Source organism: Electrophorus electricus, chromosome 17 (assembly GCF_041902795.1).
Source record: "Electrophorus electricus isolate QZ-2024a chromosome 17, ASM4190279v1, whole genome shotgun sequence".
Classification (NCBI taxonomy): Eukaryota; Metazoa; Chordata; class Actinopteri; order Gymnotiformes; family Gymnotidae; genus Electrophorus; species Electrophorus electricus.
In genome coordinates, this window is record NC_137513.1 from 17,516,634 (window position 1) to 17,537,412 (window position 20,779).

At 37.7% G+C, this 20,779-nt stretch overlaps 1 protein-coding gene across 7 annotated transcripts; it reads right to left on the bottom strand.

Annotated features, from left to right (window-relative positions):
* Nucleotides 1–3,271: 3,271 nt before the first annotated feature.
* LOC113588912 (myelin-associated glycoprotein-like) lies at nucleotides 3,272–18,235 on the bottom strand. Of its 7 annotated transcripts, XM_081700370.1 has the most exons (13): nucleotides 10,768–11,737; nucleotides 9,427–9,495; nucleotides 8,881–9,255; nucleotides 7,604–7,900; nucleotides 7,103–7,202; nucleotides 6,869–6,907; nucleotides 6,708–6,740; nucleotides 6,093–6,592; nucleotides 5,350–5,391; nucleotides 4,780–4,851; nucleotides 4,532–4,574; nucleotides 3,989–4,075; nucleotides 3,272–3,583 (listed from the first exon to the last, which is right to left on the bottom strand). In XM_081700370.1, the coding sequence occupies exons 2-8, from the start codon at nucleotides 9,470–9,472 to the stop codon at nucleotides 6,574–6,576; spliced, it is 909 nt and encodes a 302-aa protein (XP_081556496.1). In that variant the 5' UTR covers nucleotides 9,473–9,495; nucleotides 10,768–11,737; the 3' UTR covers nucleotides 3,272–3,583; nucleotides 3,989–4,075; nucleotides 4,532–4,574; nucleotides 4,780–4,851; nucleotides 5,350–5,391; nucleotides 6,093–6,573. The 7 variants fall into 7 exon arrangements, with proteins under 7 accessions (XP_081556496.1, XP_081556495.1, XP_081556500.1 ...); XM_081700369.1 differs by lacking the exon at nucleotides 10,768–11,737 and adding an exon at nucleotides 13,850–13,978 and having other exon boundaries at nucleotides 3,272–4,075; XM_081700374.1 differs by having other exon boundaries at nucleotides 3,272–4,075; nucleotides 7,769–7,900; nucleotides 10,768–11,743.
* Between the last annotated feature and the right edge of the window lie 2,544 nt (nucleotides 18,236–20,779).

Consider the following 20,779-nt stretch of genomic DNA (forward strand, 5'->3'; position numbering starts at 1 on the left):
TTTTAATATTGATCATATTATCGATCTTGTTGATTATGGTTTTAAGGAATTTTAGATGCCCCATGCCTGAACCGAGAATCATAAGTTACCAGAGTATCTCTCCAGGTGTGGGAAGGGAGGCAGGGTGGACTGGTAGCTCTTTATAATAATTGAAAAAAGACACAAACTGGCTTTCTAGTATTTTTTATCTGGTTTGCAACTCTCTGTTGCTCTGACAGAGGAAAGGGTCTCTTTTTCTTTCAGATATTTGGCAGTCTTCTGGGAGAGAAGTTGGTTCACAAGTGGGCTGTTATTAACCCACACAAGAGCAACCGGTATTGAATCACCAGATGGTTCACCCAGGCTGCCTGTCTGGCCCATAGACACTGAGCCACAGCCCTACCACCACAGCATCATCTTTACTGATCCAGAAGAACAGTTAGCTAAGCCATGGGATGAGATGTAAATCTTTCTGATGGTGGGCTCAGCTTGTCACAGTTGGCCCCTCCTAGCCATTCTAATGACTCTGATTGTGGATTTGCCCTCAATAAATCAATAAACCTCAGCGTATGCATCCTCGTGATTGTTCCACGTTACACAGCTTTCATATGTGATCTGGAGTGTCAGCTGTGAGATGTTCTTATGACTTAACATTGTAAGGAAGGGTGTATTCGGAACATTTAAGAACTACGATATTTAGTGTTAACTGTTTTGCTTCTTTATTTATTTGAAATATTGTTTATTTGTTTATTTCTAGACAATTCTCTGACCCATCTGTCATGGCGAATTCAATAAAAAGGCAATGAATATTAAAGGGAACTGGAAAAAATCCATTGCGATCTGAGATAAGAGCCTTTTTCAAGAGTAAATACTAGGTCTGACAGCACAAAAACATATTAAGCTTTCTCTGAACACACACTGATATCACATATAGTTAGCAATAATCTTTCAAATCTATATCTCAGTACATAGTACATTTTTGTACTTCTCTTTAATGCAAATATAATGCAAATATAGGCCTATTTTTAAACTCCTGACCTTTCTCCTAATAACTTCCACATTTTACATGCATTGATATGCATGTGTGAACATGTTTGCTGCTTAAATTGTCTTTGTCGGAGAAACAGAGTTCAGAGATAAAAGGAAGTGATACCCCTAACCCACTCCATTAAAAAAAACCAACTTGAGATTCTGTACAGCAGAGCTCTCTGCTGGAAAACACATGCTCTCTGCGGTTTCTCTAGCCTTTAACCACTCAATTATCTAAACCCAGTTAAATACAGTACTGTGTTATCTTTGTCTAATATTTAAATTTGTTTGATGATCTGAAACATTTAAGTGTGACAAATATGCAAAAAAATAAGATATCAGGAAGGGAGCAAACACTTTTTAACACCACTGTACATCTGTGATGTGCTTGACAGTGGATATGGCAGATATTGATTACAAGGGAATTTACATAAGTTTGACAGAAAGTGAACTAGTATATATCCAGTAACCTGCTTAAAGAACAACAGTAATAAATACGACTACTGCACTTTTAATTTATGTATTACATGTCATAACAGTTTTTGTAATAGAGTGTTTTTATTTCTACATGGAAATTCTGCTTGCTTACCTACATGGCATTCCAAAGAGAAGAATATATGTGTGCACTGTAATATGCACACATTTATATTGGAATATAAAGTACATATTGTGAAAAGAGCAATGTACAAGCTGAAGCTGCAATTCAATCAACACAAATGTTACTTTGGAGATAATACAGTTGGCTACAAATTAGTCCATGATGTAACAGCCCAACCTGGGCTGGGCCACTAGGTCAGAGTTAGTCACCCTACTACACATAATTAACATAACATATATTTGCAAGGGTTGTAGTCAAATATATTGCAGTGATTTCGCCAATCAATATCAAGCGAGTAATGGCAGTATAACGTAAGGTGATTATACTAGTGTATTGACCCCTATTCATTAGAACAGCTCACTAAAATGATTTAAAATGAGTAAAAAGCAAGAGAGACTCATTAATGTCCTCAACATTATTTCCAAAGTTCTTTTTTTTTTTTGGAGTAGAGTATGGAAGTATGTCTACAGTTCAACAGACGCGCATACTGCATACTTATACATACTTAGACATACACATGTGTAAATCACGTGTGTTCTAGTGGGCAAGGAGCAGATTAATTTAGGTTTCTACATTTCCACATATAAATGTGCTATGAGGCATTTTGTTGTGCATATAATACATTTTGTAATTTATGCATAAATGTACATATGGTGATGAATTTATAGTGTGTGAGAAATGTGTGGGACTTAAGTTCCACTGGATGCTTTGGCAAACTTGTAAACAAGAGCTCATACCACACAGCCCTAAATAGAATGCTGCTAAGACCATTTCAACAGCTTCCTTTCTTCAGTCAGATTTAAACTCAGGGGCACCGTATGGATGCAGAGTTTGGATGATTCTAAGGACCTCTGACCCTAAAAATCCTTGTAGTGCTGAAGTGGTAGGGCCCAACGTAGTATGATTTCATGGATCCCAAAACCCCTGGAGGTGTCCCTGAATAGGCTTAATATATTTGTTTGTCCCATTTACCAGACATTTTCATTCTTGTAGTTTGTGCCACTTGGGGCCAGAATTAGACAAAGTTAGTGTGAGTAAAAGTTTTTCACTGGAGATTTCCATTGGATTTTTAGCTTGAAAGCTTAACATGCAATAATCAAAATTTAACTATTTACAAATGACTAGTCAGTTTGACTCTGTCTGGTTTAGTTGTTTCATTAAGGATGTTTTTAGCTCCCTGTCAACTTCAACAGAGTCATAGTATTTGTCAGTATGACAGGAAAGACTAAACATATCATAAAAACATATATGATAAAAACACCCTAACTGGACCAAAGTTGCTTTCTGAAGTGTATCAATATAAGGACACACTGAAAGGCATATTTCTCACATTCAAATAACTTCAATGTTATTTATTATTGAGGCTCACAGAAAATTTGGAACAGAGACCCAGTAAGATGACTACATTTAAACACCACTTGTAGAAGTCAGAATTAAACAGTAAATATTTAATTTTGTACTTTTGTACTTTAATTGTAATCCTGTCCTGATTATTTTATCTTATAGCAAGCTGTCTCAATGAAAGGCCTCTTTTGGAGAGGTCCTCTATCAGGTGTTGGGTAGGCATTTATGAATTCATAGTACACTGAAGGAGACATCTGAAACAGGGGGGAAAAAACAACCCCAGATGGTTGTTTTTTCTTGCAATGAATTAAAGAACTGCAGTGAAATTACCAGGTATAAATTTATTGCTCATGTTGGGTGTGATCACTCTAGGAGAGTGCACAGTAAAAAAAAGACAGCATGAGAAAGTGAAACATGTATAAAAACGCTATTTCATTATATTAGCATAATAAATTCTAATACATGCACAAAAATGGGGCCAGTAAATGTAATGTAATAGAAAACCAGGAAACACATATATGATAATTAAGAGATTGAAGAAAGGCAAAAATAGAACAAATGAAACAGCAGAAAATATAAATGACTTCTTAAAATGTTTACAGTTAAAGAGTATTAGAGACAGAGACTGGAGATCTGAGAGAGCGGGAGAGAAAGAGAGAGAGAGAGAGAGAGAGAGAGAGAGAGAGAGAGAGAGAGAGAGTATATGTGTGTGGGTGAGTGTGGGATATTGAACTGGAAAAAAATGCGCAGAAAAAAATATTCAATGTTATGTAATAGATACACTGACACCCTATTAACATGATAAGCCCATTTTTAAAATATTCTTTACTAATACTGCTACTAATGAATACCACACATTTGCTTGCATTTTCATGATCATTTACATTGCTTTCATTTACATTTGTTGTTTCTTTATAAAAAAAATTTGTGTGGGGAGATATTACTTTCATATTTCAGCCTTTTGAACATGATTATACTATGAATGAAATGTGACATGACACCAGTAAACTAACACAAAATAAGACAGAAGCAACATACAACATTGATGGAATGGTTGTCTCTACGCCATTACAGGTTGCCATATACGTTGAGATCAGCTGTGTTGGTGTAATCATCATCATAGTTCTGTAAGAAGGTGGTTTTCACAGTCAGCAGTATTCTAAATAGAAGGACTAAATTAAACATAGCTTAAATTACAATAATAAATAAATACATAATATAATACATAAAATGTTCAACACTATCTATTTATTTAATGATCTTAACCTACTTAATATAATTAATCTATGATCACTGGGTGTCTCATGACTGCCATAAATGCCCAGTAGTAGGCTACTGCATGTTATTGCCAAGATCTACAAATAAATGTTTAGTCATTAAATTATAGCATTTATCAATACCTATAAACCAATGATATAATTAGTGAGCTACTATTTATTAGAGCATTTTGTTGTAAAATGTAACCACATATAAATTTTACCACATATAAATGATAAGCTAGAAAAAAAAATGCAGTAAAAGGTCATTAACACAGAAACACAAAATGCTGAATGTGAAGAGATTTGTTTTTTGATCACTTACTGCTGAACATGTGACCTCTGATCTGTTGTAATTTTTTTGCTCACTGTGACATTTATAAAAATAAATGGAAAAAAAAACATAAAAAGATTTAAATTCTTAAAGGAAAAATAATGAACGTAATTATATTCTGGTGCATTTATGTATTTGTTTGTTTATATAGTTTTAATACATGTGCTTTTATGTTTTATGTTTGTGGCATTCATGTATTAATTACCAACATTAGTTCAAGTAATGAAAATGCACGCTACCTCTTTGGAGATGGAAAGTGAGGTTTTGAGAATCCAGTCATTCCAGACATAGTGTCCATACAGTTGTTTGATCTATGAGCATTATAAGACAATTTAATTTTAAGAAAATGAGACGCATATAATACTTTTACAAACACTGTTAAAGGATTTTAGCTTATCTCTAACCAGAAATAATATAGAAAATCTCTTAGCAGACAGCTGATATATGATTTTAATTGTTTAGAAAAACAAAACCAAAGTCATATGTGATTTTATTTTTGATTCCACGACAAGTACCAAAGTAACAGCAAATTACAATTCTTAATTCTATTACCTGTGAGACTAGGTGGTATTTTAAATTTAAGTTCCTCTGATGTTTAATCACCAATAACACATTTTAAACATAAAACCTTCATTTACATTCTGATAGCGATTTTAAAGAAGACTGAAAGTGTGGTATCAGTACATATGTGTAAGCTGAAGCTAATGTTTCCTAAACACTTAGATGTGCCATTTACAGAAGGCTTTAACTTATTGAGGGCCCTCAGAAATATTAGTTATCAATTATGTAAAACTAATCAGTATACTTACTTATTGACAACATCCATGCCAGTCTCCGGCCTCCTGTGGTTTCTGTAACAAAGTACACTCTGCATTTGTATGTGAAGTGGGCTTATGTTAACATGTTAAAATGAGAAGCCCAATTTTAGAATTCTTTACCTTCCCCTTTAGATAACCTTATATGACCCCAAATATGTTTAGATTAAAGTTAATATTCTGTCCCTTTTTCTATTTTTATGTTTATTTCAACTAATAATTCTAGAACAATTCTTAGATCAAACAAACAAACAAACAATTCAAGCCACACTGTCCTAATTCATACAGAGATAACATATGATATTGTCCTTAAAGCCCTGATGAATGCAATAAGGATAAACTTCTGTTGGACCACTGTAGCAGTTGAAGCTATTGGCATGAAATCTATTTTGTGTGCAAACAATGAAATCAGATTTTGAAAAAATATGTCCGTATATTTTCTTTATGGACTTCTTTAGAAGATGCTTCCTTTCATTGGGTTAACCACATCAGATTACAAATCCATGATAACTGTGTTTTCAACATATACATTTTAAGCATCTATATAAACAATTTTTAGAATATAGTGTCAGGAATATTTGTTGTCTTTGTAACTGGTTGCATGTCTGCAATTTTGGAAGTAGGACTGGGTGCTCGTTCACAAACAAATAATTTTTTTAAGTGGCATCTTTATCCTCCCCTGCATTAAAAGAGGAACAGAAAAGGTTCTGAGCAGAGATCATGTTAGATATAATTACTGTAAATGTCAGCAAGTAGAAATATCTCAGAATTCTAAGCAAACACCAATCAGAGTAGTGGAAAAAACACATGAGATGGGCTTCTTCTACTTCACATTTCATTATAGATGTGTTCCTGTAAATATCTAGGAATAAATGTAAAAGTACAACAATTTAGTCCTCCACTGCTTCTTCATTCCATTCTTCCTACATCTGCATGCTCTTTTCCTTACTTAAAATTTCTGAATATTACCAACTTCTAAAAGGACAGCCATGACTACTGAGTTAAGACTACATCTACAGAGAATCACAGCGCACTGATGAACACCTGTACTTAAATAGGACCAAGATATAGAACGTGTTATGCCCAAGATGTATTTTGGAGTTCACCATCGCTTTTGGTTTCTGTTTTATGTCCATGGATGTAAATCACCTGCAAGACCCATGAGGTTAGTTTTTAGTGGACCAGGCCTTGATCCTTGTAGTTCTCTCCAGGAAATGTCTAGTTCACTGACCTGAATCTGGTGATTACACAGTGAGACAAAACAGTCAGAAAGTCACACACACATATATGCATTTTGCCTGCTATGTATTAGGAATCAGATCAACTGCTACACTTTTTATGTCTATGTTTACCTTCTGGACACTCTAGAGATGCGACTCCATAATCTGTGTACCAGAAAGGTTAACAAACATTATACTTAAAAGAAAAACAAACAATTTATTATTTGTGAATTGAAATATAGAATTTATGTAGCAAGACCACTCAAACTACATTGCAATCATTGTTTACTTACCCATTCTCATTTCTAGATTGGAGCTCTTGAATCTGTCTCCTGGTGGTAAGTTTAGTCATTTTAAAAAAGCACACAAATTACTGTCATTTGATTACATTTTCTTAATGTACTTTAACAAGGCATTTGGATTGCAGGAGGAACAAAAATATAACTAATGCCATGAATCAGTGCTGTATACATAAAATAATCTGTTTACAATATTTAGAGGTGAAATCAGATTTTTTTCAGACTCACTTGTACTTCTTGATCACAAAGAAACCCACCACTACAAAAAAAATGATAGCTCCAACCACAGATATGACTGGAATAATGAAGTGAAGGATATTTGGTTTTTCTGCAAACACAAAAGTTAAACTAAAATCATCACAGAGCTCCAAAAAAATTACATTAATGGTATGCTAATCATTCGGAGTTTCTGATACTATTTTTTAAGAAGACAGCGAAAACCTTTTATAAGTGTGAACGCTACTGCCAACCAATCACCACTGTCAGGGCACATTTAACATCCAAGTCAAGTAATAACCCTTAAGTTATTACTGGAACAGGTGTGGTTAATCTTCTGTTAATTTTTTTAAATCTAAATATCCAAGAATAATCCCGAGCGGGGAGTCTTTAATATGCATATTGTTTATTAGGATACTATATTCGTTCCTCTTCTATTCTCAGCTTGTCTTACAGAAGCAAACAGCACCACAAAGATGATGATTGAAAGATATAGAGCTTTTCTTGCCTTACCTTTAACAAACATCTCGAATTTAGATTCAGTCTCCTTGTTTCCATGAAAAACAGCTTTGCATCTGATTTCTGTGTTATGGTCCTGCTCTTTTGTTGTGAAGGACAGAAGAGCCTCCACCTGCCAAGTGCCTTCATGAATTTTATTGTGGCTATAATGGACCTCACCTTCTGAACGGCTCCAAGTGAGTTTGGGGGGGTGGGAGGGGCAGGTGTGCCTCACAGAACATTTGAAGAGGGCATGTTGTCCCTCCACAAAGTACATTTTCTTTTGTTCCAGCACTGGTTCTCTGGGATTTGCTACAAACGAGTACAATGACATGGTTATTATTTCCATTTAAGGATTCCATCTCCTTTACAGCCTAATATTTAGCCTTTAGTATGAAAATAGAACCAAGAACAAAAGGGAACAAAAACGTATTGCAATGTAGCCACATAGAAGAGGAAAACCCAGGGTTACAGAGTCTCAAAGCTGTGATGCCCCTCAAGTAGATATGCCATAGCTACTGCTTTAGTGGGAATATAGCTTTCATGAAATTGTTTTGTCAAAGTGAAATAAAATAATTTATATGGATTGGTTTTGCTTGATATTTAGTTTATGCATGTTAAATTAATCTATTAAAGTTCATATAGTGTTAAATATATTAAAACTAACCCAGATTGTCTGTTAATAGACACTATCACTACTACAAAGATGATTGTCAATATCTTGCTTTATCAGTTTGATCCACTAGAAAAAAATTGCAATAATCAATATTATTATCTTATAAAATACAGACCAATGCAGTCTAGTGAAAGAATATCTGCAATTACTGAATCTTTAACTATAAACGAGGGCATTTTCTTAACTTTGAGCTATTTTTATTCCTCCATGCTTTTCAAAGTCATATTTCCTGTATGTAAAACAAAAAAGAATATGAGGAAAAATGAATTAAATGAATAACCACATCTACTAATATTGCCATCAGCCAAATTTCTTTGTCTTGATAAGTGAAAGATAAAGCTAGCAGATTGTTTATATTTTAATAATATCCCATTTTAATATTATTTGGGTTGTGTAAAACCCCATTATAAATATCCACAATATTTTAATCAGGCAAAAAATGTAAAAATATCAAGCCAAATTTAGAAATCCTTTGACATGCACATTTTGTGTCGCCAGTTCTTCATTGATGCTTGTTTTCTGACCGCAAGACCACTCTGGATATTTTAGGATGGAAGACCACGTCCTGTGAACCAGAAATTGAACAGAGGACAATGATGTGGGGGACTCTACTTACACAACATTGAGAGGCTGACACATTTTTCTTCAAAAGAATATTTGTCTATAGTTGGGATTTCAGCCCTGAAACAGAAAGGGCCGTTGTCATGATTTCTAATGTCATCTATCTCCAAGGTACAGTTTTTCTGACCCAAACTGCCAAGCAGTTTTGTGCGCCCCTTGAAATTCTCTACAACATTTGTTGAATCTTCGTGATAGATGATTTCTCTCTGATTTTTCTGTTTGTGCCAGATTCCTCTCACTCGTGAGTCCGGAAGTTGGGTGCCAGGGTATTGGAATTTGCAGGGTATCACAACACAAGAAGTGACCAGTGCCTCAATTTCAGAAACAACCTCTGCCTTCCATACATCAGAAAGCACAGAGGCAAAGATCACTGGAAGATGAAAGATGAATATCAGTCAGCTGAGGCATGCAGTGGTTAAAACAGTAAAGAGAGCCTCATTTATTGCTATTTATTTATTACTAATGCACTATTGCAAACAGCAATAAATGGAAGTATAACATAACAACAAAGTTTCAGAAATATGAATTGTTAGAAATGTACCTTGAAGATACAGCCAGCAAAATGCCAATCTTTTGTGGACATGCATTCTGGAGCAGCAAACTTGTCAGACTGTTAAAAAATGTGTCTCATATCAGAAGTAGTAAATAACTGCGTATTTACATAAATCAACAGTAAATTAATCCGATACTAAACTGCTTTTAAACCCTAAGTGCTTAACGATACACAGGTTAGTAAATAACCCAAAATTGACAATTTTATAAACCCAGCAAAAAAGAAAGAAATAGCAAAATAACAGAAAACAAATCACCAAACAACAGTATGTGCTCCGTGGCTCTAAGGATTCAACAGAAGTACAATGAATGACTGAATTATGTAGTTACACTTTAACAACAACGCGCGAGTCCGTGACACATAAGGAGATGAGCCGTAAACAAGCAACGGACCGCGTCTCCTCTCGCTTCGCACACAAGGGCGGCGGTTTCTGCTGAGACTCCGGTCTTCTTAGCCCAGCCACACACAGTAGTGTGGAGAATACAAAACAAACAACGCGGAGAGAGGGCTGTACTTTCACGCTAACAAACAACGTTAAACTGGACAGAAAGCGGGGGGCGGAAAGTTACAGTTTGGGATCTATACACTGCGTATATGAAGTCTCCAAACATCGTAAGTTCAGGGGGGAAAGGCTTCACATCTCCCAGTCTATTTGCTCCTCCTTATCACGGGTAGGTCAGCGAAAATGTTCCAACCAGAAAGCTGGCGCGAAACGTTAAAGAATGCTGGCAAGTGGAGTATTTAATACTCAGTACAACAATAATAAAAACAAAATAAACAATACCCCCCCCCCCCCCCCCCCCTTACAGGTATATTTATCTTAGAGGGGTATTTTTATGTGGGCACTTGCTGAGCAGATAATTGGGTGTCACACAATTGTCACCACATCATTTACACTAACAGACAGAAAAAACACAATCTCATTCATATGTTTGTGTAAACTTCATACAAGATCATTTTCACAATAATTTTATCATTAAACAAATATTAGTTGTTGTGCAGTGGGTATTTAAATGTTCAACAAGTCTTTTTTGTGTGATGAATAAATATGATCTTCCACAGGAGACACCTGCTATTAACTACACAAATTGGTATGCCTAGGACATGTTTAATTTACAGATACTCTGATAAGATGATCACTTCTTGGTTTCCTGATTGTAAGTATTTTTTTTTTTTTAATGTAACTAAAAATGTAATTATAATTAATTTTGTCTTTATGGTGCACCAGCAGCTCGTGTGGTTATTATATCGCTTAAAACATATTTTCATGTCAACTAAATGCATTAAAATGGCAAATTCCAGCAAATAACAAAAGGCAATGGAACTTACTTGGTGTTTTCAGCGTGTAGAAAGTCAATGTCTTAAATCTCTGAGTAAACAGCCCACTTCAGTTCTACATTAATTATAGAAAGTATTACTTTGTTTCCTCTCCAGACTAAGTGCTGAAGCCCTGCCCTCAAATTAGCTGTATCTTAAACAGGAAGTTAGACCATTTCAGGAAATATGTATTGTGATAGGGGAAGGTGAGCAAAGAGCTGAATTTAGTGAATGCACAATCACTTTAAACAGCAGCCTGATAGTCAATATACTTGCCTGATGTGCTTTCTCCTTTTGTGATCAAGTATCCTCACAAAAATATACATCTAACTGTACCAAATGAGCTCATCTAGCAGTTGAAACTGATTTTCAGCATTACTGCTTTAGAGCCCCTAACCTGAGCTACTGCACCAGCATGTTCACTTCTGTCAAATCCTTTCCTTCTCCAGCAGTTTTCCTTTTCTTGCCACTCCCTGCCTCTGGGTCTTGTTGGTGATTCCGTTTATCCCTGTCACTGAATATGTAGCCCCTGTTAGCTCTTTGCAAAATCTAGATGGGGTCTCTCAAAAGTGTTCAGCTCTATTCCATGTTCTTTTGATTCATATTTTGTGTTATGGTAACTGTTGGGTCTGATCTTAGTTTTGCCTGTTTCTGAATGACATAATGCACCTGTCTATCGTATCCCTGTATGCCTGTGCTTTGGCCTTTACAAATGTTTATGACCACAATTATCTAAAATAAGATTAAATAAAGAGATTATACACATCTAACCGCCTCTGGTTCCTGTGTATGACATCACATGGCATGATCTTAATTGTCCTACAGGGAAATTGTTCTTGAACTCAACACACAGAAAAACAATCACACGTTCACATACACACATCCCATAGTGTTGACATTTAAAGTTATTTAGACATGAAAAATATTTAATGATGTCTGTATTTATTACAATATAAAGCTATGTTTATATATTTATACAAATGTTTATATAGCAATTTATATACAGCCAACTCACATCTGTGGTTATAGATTTATATTTAAGAAAGTGCTACACAGTCACAGCTTCAGAAAAGTTCTAGACATAAATAGGCTAAATGTTAGTAGTGTATTAATTTGCTGGTATAGCAAAACCAGTAACTACTCTCCTTGGCACACACAAGTCGATACAGCTTGTGTCCAACTGTCAGTGGAGGGAACAACTATTGTACTCTGGTGTAGTTTGATATCATCACCAGAGAAGGAGGCAATTTATGGCATATTATTCTGTAAAATCTCTCATTCTCTTCATGCCTCGATGTCATACGATTTAGGAGCTGTGCCGTTGCCTGAAGTATTTTCTATCTGTCCCCCAGGGACAATTTTTGTTACAATAATTTTCATTCTTGCATATCTGATGGGGACACATTAAATAGAAATACTGTATTTGAATTTTATGTGTTAACAAGCAATAAACGGGGGTGAGGGGCAGACATATCCATCCCCTTACAGTGGCTCACATGATGCCATTGATATTAGTTAAATTTTCAATCCTGTGCTCAGCAATGTAAAATTCATATTCTAATAACTTCCTGATGTTACTATATTAAATAAGAGAACACGATGAATTTCTAATTTGTAGCCTAGTAGTACAGAAAGAAATAAAAGAAAAATTAGCTAAATAATAAACACTTCTCGGAAATCTAGCTCCACTTCTGACAACAGCAACCTTGGTGTGATTCTAGAAAATGACATCAGATTTACTTTAAAATAACTTTCAGATAAACGTCATGGTGAACTGCATTTTTGCATGATTGTTTTACCACCCCACCTAGTGGTACATTTAGAATTCACAGCCAAATCACATGATGGCTTTATTGTGCCAAATGTGCGTGTTGCTGCTAATCGATCTGACAGGAACATGTTTGTAGAAAAATGTACTATTTTGCTTGGTTTTCTTTTTATTTATTTGGCTCTGTGTTCGCCTTACATTGCTGATTTCTAGACTCTGTGTTTTCACACTGCCTGTTTCTATTTATTTGTTTATTCATTCATTCATTCATTCATTCATCTATTTATTTATTTATTTATTTATTTATTTATTTATTTATTTATTTATTTATTTATGTATTTATTTATTTATTTATTGTACGTAGCCAGTGTTCTGGGTTTTTCTGTTTTTTCTGCTTTTCATGTTTTGCTCTGTTACTATGTGTCTCCAATACTATGTATTCTCCAAGTTGGCTCAATGGCCCTGGGCCGTTTTGATTAATATTATTCTGGATTTGCCCTTAATAAATCTTGCTTCGTATTTATTTATTTTGTTGAGAAGAACAAAACAAATAAATAAAATAAGATGTGAAATAAAATGATTAGTGAGGAATAACTGATAGTAACCCCTTGCATAGGCCAGAGGACGAGACTGGTACTGAAATATTTGCGTAAACTAGAGGGTTTCGATCTATAGCTTAACTAAGACTAACCTATCCAAAGAGCTAACAGAGCTGGCTACTGAAGAGTTGGCTGAGAGGAGATGAGATTCCCATCTCTATATAGCCTAACTGGAGGGGAAGGGAGGAAATATTGATCTGGACTGAATTATCTACAGGAAATACAGCTCATTTGCGCACTCCAGAGTTAGCATATGAATGGAAACCACAGCTCTTAATGAGAGCTGGCTGGTCAGTTCACTCACGAAGAGCGAGCTTCGGTTCGACGGATCTCAGGCCGAGCGTGTGCCTTCCTCTGAACCTGATCCACAGCAGAGGTTATTCCGAATTAGCGAAGCGAACTAGTCCAAGTTATTGAGGTCTACCCCGAAATTCGAGAAATCCAAGCTGGTGTGTAGATGTTCCAGGTAGCCCACAGGTGTACTGCTGCTGTAGCGTGTCCTGGAGGTTTAGCTAACCTGTATAAACTAAGGTTAGCTAAACTATCCTTAATTACTGTTAGCAGACAGGATTCATTCTAATTATACCAACGACAAAAAGAAAAACTGACTACGTTGACGGGGAAGTGGGAGGCAAATTAAACAAGTTAAGACAAACTAACACACTAGATGCAAGACAGACATAAAATAAGACGCTATTCTAACTACTTAATTCTTGTCCAAATTCACCTTTTCTGGATCCAACTTCAAATGCGTCCCAGATAATCTACCTTTATAAGCCCGTTTCGTGAGCGCCTACGTGAGAAGGAATCATTCATGTACATTCATTCTTTCGTTGTCTCGTCTCTTTGATGGAAAAGTTTAAGATAAAAAAAAGAAGCAAAACAAAACAGAAAGAAACAGAAATAAAACAACTAAATATTGATACTTGGCTTATGCGACAGTTGTCTTTTTAAGCAATAACAAGTGAGGAAAGTTTTATCACACTAATTTCAACTGAGCCCTTAGTCCGCGTATTTCGAAATAGAAAGTCAGCGTTTTTAATATAAACGTCATCAATATCAGTATAAATGTTATCAGTATATCAATATAAAGCACCCAATTATATGAAAGAAAACAGAACATTTTCCATCAAGAGACACATTACATAGGGATAGAGAGTGTGACTTGGATATAAAGATAGACACGCATAGAAAAGAGAGAGAAAAAGAAAGTGTGATTATTACACAAGCGCTATAACTGTTCTAAACATTACTAATTTAAATAATCTTCCTCTGTTATACTTGAGAAGGAAATCACAAAGTAGTATAAGTATAAAGGTTAATATGCAAACACTAGTATAATAGGGCTAAGACAGGTATATTAATTTTATGAATGGCTGAAATAAGATATAAGAAAAGTTAATATAAATTTGGAGAGAGTGGGTTTCATAATAGTTCAGTGATGATGGCTAATTAGATTTCACTCAGAATTAAACGTATTGGGACTGTTATGTATATCACAATTCATTATTGGACCATACATGGTGGCAGTTGGATTGCTTCCAACAGTTCTGCTACCAGGCGGTGATTTTTTATCTTCGCTCCTGAGCTGGTGAGAAAGTTGCGATGTTTCCAAATGGCCCCAAAGTCATGTGCCACTCCCCAAGCATATCGGGAATCAGTCCAAACATTCACAGTCTTGTCCTGTGCTAGCTTACATGCCTGTATGAGTGCGGCAAGCTCAGCTGCCTGCGCTGAGTAGTTAGATGGGAGTGGTTCTGCTTTCACCACTTCTGTGTGCGACACAACGGCATATGCTGCTCGATTAGTGCCTTGAGAGTCACATTTGGCTGAACCATCCACAAACAATTCCAGGTCCGCATTAAGTATCGGTTCCTCCTTTAAATCTATTCTAGGAGATGTTGCAATTTCTAACACTTCTTGGCAGTCATGGGGCTCCCCCTCCTCCTCTGTAGGCAATAGAGTGGAGGAGTTCAAGGTTGTGCATTGTTTCACAGTAACATTTGGCATATCCAATAAAGCAGTGTGGTACCTGAGCCATCGTTGGGTGGATAAATGTGCCACCTTTTGGTCCTGCAATATTCGCGATACCGCATGGGGAACGTGTAGGGTCAGATTAGCATACCCTACTATATCTCTGGATGCTACTAGAGCCTTTTCTGCTGCAGCTACTGCTCTTATGCAGAATGGCAAGCCTGCTGCAACTGCATCCAGCTTTCCTGAGAAATAGGCTACTGGCCTCTGTTTGTCCCCGTGTTTCTGCATTAAAACGCTTGTCATGTATTGTCCTTTCACATCCACTGTCTGTTCAAATGATTTACTGGGATCTGGAATGCCTAAGGCGGGCATGACCTGTAATAATTGCTTCAATGCTGTAAAGGCTGCTTCAGCTTCCGGCGTCCACTCTAACTGAGAGGAATTCGACCCCTTGGTCGGTATTATATTCCTGAGTGGCCCCTCATGCTCTGCATAAGATGGTATGAACATTCTACAATAGGAGCACATGCCTAAAAAGGACAGCAGCTGTTTTTTCGTCATAGGCTTCGGTATAGTCAAAATAGCATTCACTCGGTCTTTAGTCAGCATGCGCATTTGTTCGGTAATGTCATGTCCTAAAAAGTGCACTTGCTGCTTGCAAAACTGTAATTTAGATTTGGATGCCTTGTGGCCTTGCCCTGCTAAATGATATAGCAGTCCCACCGTGGCTTGTTTACACGCTTCTCGTGTTTTTCCACAAATTAAAAGATCATCAACATATTGCAGCAGAGCTGTTCCTTCAGGGAGCTCTAAAGCCTCTAGGCTTCGGTGTAAGGCGGCATTGTAAATAGTTGGTTATTCACAATACCCCTGACACAACCTCGTGAATGTGTATGGCTTTCCTTCAAAAGTGAAAGCAAACCAAAATTGGCTATCCTTGTGCACAGGTACACTGAAAAAAGCATTGGCCAAATCAACTACACTGAACCAATTGCTGTCTGGTGGGATCTGAGAGAGAATGGTGTGCGGATTTGGAACTTCTGGGGCTCTAGGGTGTACTGCCGCGTTGACAGCCTGCAAATCCTGCACAAATCTCCATTCATCTTTCCCTGGTTTCTTAATTGGGAAGATTGGAGTACGTACCGGTGAGTCTGGGCATGGCACGATTACTCCTGCTTGCTTTAATGATTGGAACACAGGCCTAATACCCTCTGCTGCCTCTGGTTTCAGAGGGTATTGGTGCTGGTGTGGTCTATAATCAGATTTTGGGGTGATGTGGACAGGCTCGCATCCTTTTATTAAGCCCACATCATTTTTTCCCTGTGCCCATAACCCTGCAGGAACTGTTTTCAGTTCCTCTTCCTCTTCCTCTGAGAGGGTAACAGAGGCTGCCATAATTATCATATTTGGACTCACAAGCTCGACCCCCCTTTTGCAATTTAACCTATACGGGGCTGGCATTTTCCACGCTTTTATGCTCGGGCTGTACATAATTTCACACTGGGGTTCCTTTACCCAGTCAGTTGCACTCAACACGCGTTTAGTCCACAATCCTACTCTCTGCCAGTCTGTGTCGGCATGTGTGCTAGCCAGCGACACATGAGGTGCTGCATGCGAGACCGAATATAAAGATTTCTGTTTAGCTGAGAGCTGCACCACTCCCGCAGCCCACTCGCAGTCCCATGCTATAGCTGTGATAATCAAACTGACGCTGCCCCCTAAGTCAAATTTCTGCTCAAAATCAACGTCTGATCCCTCATGGACCTTCATTGTACAGTGAATAGAGTCACTTTGTTTAACCGTCAGCTCACCAGGTAGCGTGTTAGTAGCTTCAGTCATAAAATGTGTTAGTACTTCCCCAGCTGCAATTCATAAACATATAAAGGGACCCCCACTTCTAACTGGACTCCCTGTGTGGGTGTTTCCCACATGACAAATAACCCCTCTGGGTTGCTGCTAATTGTGCATCCAAGTTTACACATCAGGTCTCTAGATAACAAATTAATTGGACACAATTCTGACACCAAAAAGCTATGTTTGAATTGGCTATTTCCTAAACTACATTGGAGAGGCTCGGACATCCTTTCATCGATGGGATGGCCTCCCACTCCAATTACTGTTATCCCATACCCTGGTCTCATTCTACATTCTATTAAACCTTCTTTCAACACCGAATGGGTGGCACCACTGTCAACCAAAAACGTAACATTTTTTCCCTCTACATTCGCAGTTACTTTGGGGAGGCCTCTTGATCCTTTACTAATCTGCTGTAATAATTGGTAATTTAAATTTGTTACTTCCCTTTTGTCGTTTTCCTTCAGTGGCCTGTCGCTGTCCTGCCTCTCCGCCGCCCGTCAATCTTTTTTGACTTCCACAGCCATGTTGTCACTATCTTCCCCTTCTTCTTCAGGACAGTCTCTTGCAAAGTGTCCGAATTTTCCACAATTGTAGCATTCCCTTCCACCAGACTTTTTTCCTCAACCTCTTCCTCTCACTCGTCTGCGTCCTCTGCCATGTCCACAACCTCTTCCTCTGTCTCCTACTGTTTGCAGCATGGTCAGCATGGCCTGGTGGGTGGTGTCGGCGTGCTGGCGCTCCCGTCTAGCATCCTTCTTGCCCAGAATAGTTTCATGGTGCTTGGTGTGTTCTTCAATAGTTGACAAAGGGGCTCGACTATAACCGATGCAGTTTTTTCTGATGAGGTCGCTAATGTCCTTTCTCATAATCATAAGGAAGCTGTTTCACAGATGAGCTTCCCATGCCCCCACTTCTCCGGGGCCCGCTGCACGTTGTGCTGGTGCATCAATTCCACAATGATCAGTATGGACGCATGTCAAACGGACGAGGAAATCAGCCACGGGCTCGTCATCCCTTTGTTTGCATGCTGCTGTCACATCGGTGTTAATAGTTGTCGGGTATGCTGCTTCCACTCTTTTGATGAGTCCTCTCTATGGGCCATTTGAGTCAAGCTGGCCTTGGGGCGGTGCATTCCACTCAGGCAGATGGAGACGAACATCTCCATCCACCCAGTCTCTGTCAATGCGGTTATACTGCGGTCCGAGTCGAATCATAAGCAATCGTCTCAATTCAGCCTGAGTTGGTCTGCAGGACTGCACAAATGCCATAAGTTCTTGTCTGAAGCGTCGTCCGCCGATATCGCCTGGTTTGTTCAGGCCGTCGGCCGCTTTCATGATGTCTTCTGCAGTCCAGTGGCGGTGGACCATAATTATTCCATCTGGTCCAGCAAAGGCTCTAAAGGGGTAGACTGGCTCTACTCCTTATACCTAAACTTCACCCCCCGGAAGGGATGTCCTGTCATCCTGTTTACCTGTTTCCTGCTCCTTATCGCGCTAAACACTTTTGCACATACCAGAACGCTCTGTTCCACCAGGACAGACACCGTTTGCTAGTTCCTCTGTATCAGCATTAGTCGCACGACACATGCAAGATCACGAAGCAGCTGATTCAGCAGTCGTTTTGTTCACACAATATACAAAGACAGAATGTGCAGACTAAACTATTCATATAGGATTACATAGAGAAAGGATTAACATGATTATATATGAATCACATAATAATACATGATCGAATAATAATTTCCATCACAATGGTTAATAAGTCCAGATGGGGGAGTCTGTAATAGTCACTGAGGGGCACTGTTGATTCATATTCAGACAATCAAAGAAATCTTGCTGCGTTCCTTGGAGTCAATGAAGACATACTCTGTTTGTGAATTTGGATTCGTTGTGATGCTCATGAGAAGGCTTTTCGTCCAGTCCGGTTGGGCAGTAGAACAGAGACCAGAGGTATTCCTTAGTATCTTGATCAGGAGATCTTCCACAAGGGGTGTTGGGGTTACTTTAGGGTTAACTGCAGTCTTAAGAGTGGGGCTGCAGCTTCCACTACAACCTTGTATGTTCTCCCTCAGAAATGAACCAACGATGTTGGTGTTACTAGCACCTTGTTCAATTGTTCTATTGACAAGGTACAACACAAATTCTATGGCAAGGGGGAGCCAGGACGAGGGGTCAGAGGGGAGATATCATCATCTTCCCACACCCCAAAATTTGGAAACAAGACCCATCACAAATCAGCATCCCCCTTCCCCAAAGAAGTTCTGAATGTGTTTTAAGGAACTGTTAGCATACACCTATGGCACTCGATTATCATGGGTCAAAATTTTTTTGGAGAGTAGACAAGCCTCAACAAGGCTGAGACAAAGACATGGTAGTGGATGTTGTGTTGATCTGAGTGTAATTATGCCCAGAGGGGTTTCTGGAGTTTTTACATGTGATAGGGTCACTGCTGGGTCGAAAGCATCACTCAAATGTAGCAAGGTTCAGACTACAGCAGCCAAAGAAATAATGTAATGATATAAATGAACATTTACTTGGACTGTAAAAAGTTTACTATTGGTATTGATAAAATAGTCATACTATTTTACTATTCTATACATACTATTTTGTTATTTTGTATTTGCAATTTCTCAGGACACAGCCCACTTTAGAAAAAAAAAAGTTAATTTGTCACAAAACTGATTGTGTGTGTGTGTGTGTGTGTGTGCCATGTAAATGTTCAAAAGAGAGGAAAAATTTTGTTTCCTGAGATATTGCAGTTTATTAACATATTTTGAGGTCCTGATACATCCTCAGCTCATTTTTGACATGTACTGACTGTCTGGTATCTTTCAGTCTTGTGAGAAAATCAGCTTTGCAGGTGATGTGTGTCAAGATAGACTCCACCTCCCATATATCCCCATGCTGGACCTTGTGATGGACATGTGCAAGCTGGGAGGGTGGGAGGAACAGGTGTGTGTGATTCAAAAGTAGAAGATGGCTGTTTGTCCCACCTTTAAGGATTTATTGTATTGCATTGACTACAGTAAAATTGATTGATTCTTCATAAGAATTAAAAAATGAAGTGGTATTGGAGGCAGGCTTAAATGTGCAAAGATCTATAATCACACATATGATCAAGATAGTGACAGTTTCTCAGAAAGGAATGCTTGTCTAGAGATGGGATTTCAACCCTATAACAGAAAGGGCCATTGTCATGGTTTCTAACTTCTCCAATTAATTCTTAAGAATGAACATAAATTCTTACAAATGCACAGTAATGTAGGCAGCAAATGTAATGCAATAGAACACCAGAAAACAGAGATATATGAGAAATGAGACATTAAAGTAAGGCACATTAGGACAAAATAAAACATAAAGCAGAAAACATAATTGACTTTTTAAAATGTTTACAGTTAAAGAGTGAACAGTTAAAGAGGGAAGTATGGGGAGAGAGAGAGAGTGTGTGTGTGTGTGTGTGTGTGAGTGTGAGATATTAACCCTCCTGTCACCTTCAAATTTACTAACATCTTTTATCCTTGGGGTCAATTTCACCCCAGCAATTTAAACCTCCAGAAAATGATTATAATTAAAATTGTTACCCAAGTTTATGTCACATACTTTGTTTGTTTTGTTTTTTTTGACTACTTAAATAGCCTTTAACCCTCAGCACACCCCACTCCACCCCCCCCTTATACATCCAGAATACCTGTTATGTGACTGTCGAGAAAATGCAGATCACCATGAAATCTTACTGATTGACCTAAATCAGAGATCTTTTTGGTGTTTTAATTGCTTTATATTATTTCTAAGTACATATTTTCGCTATATATAACATTTGGAAT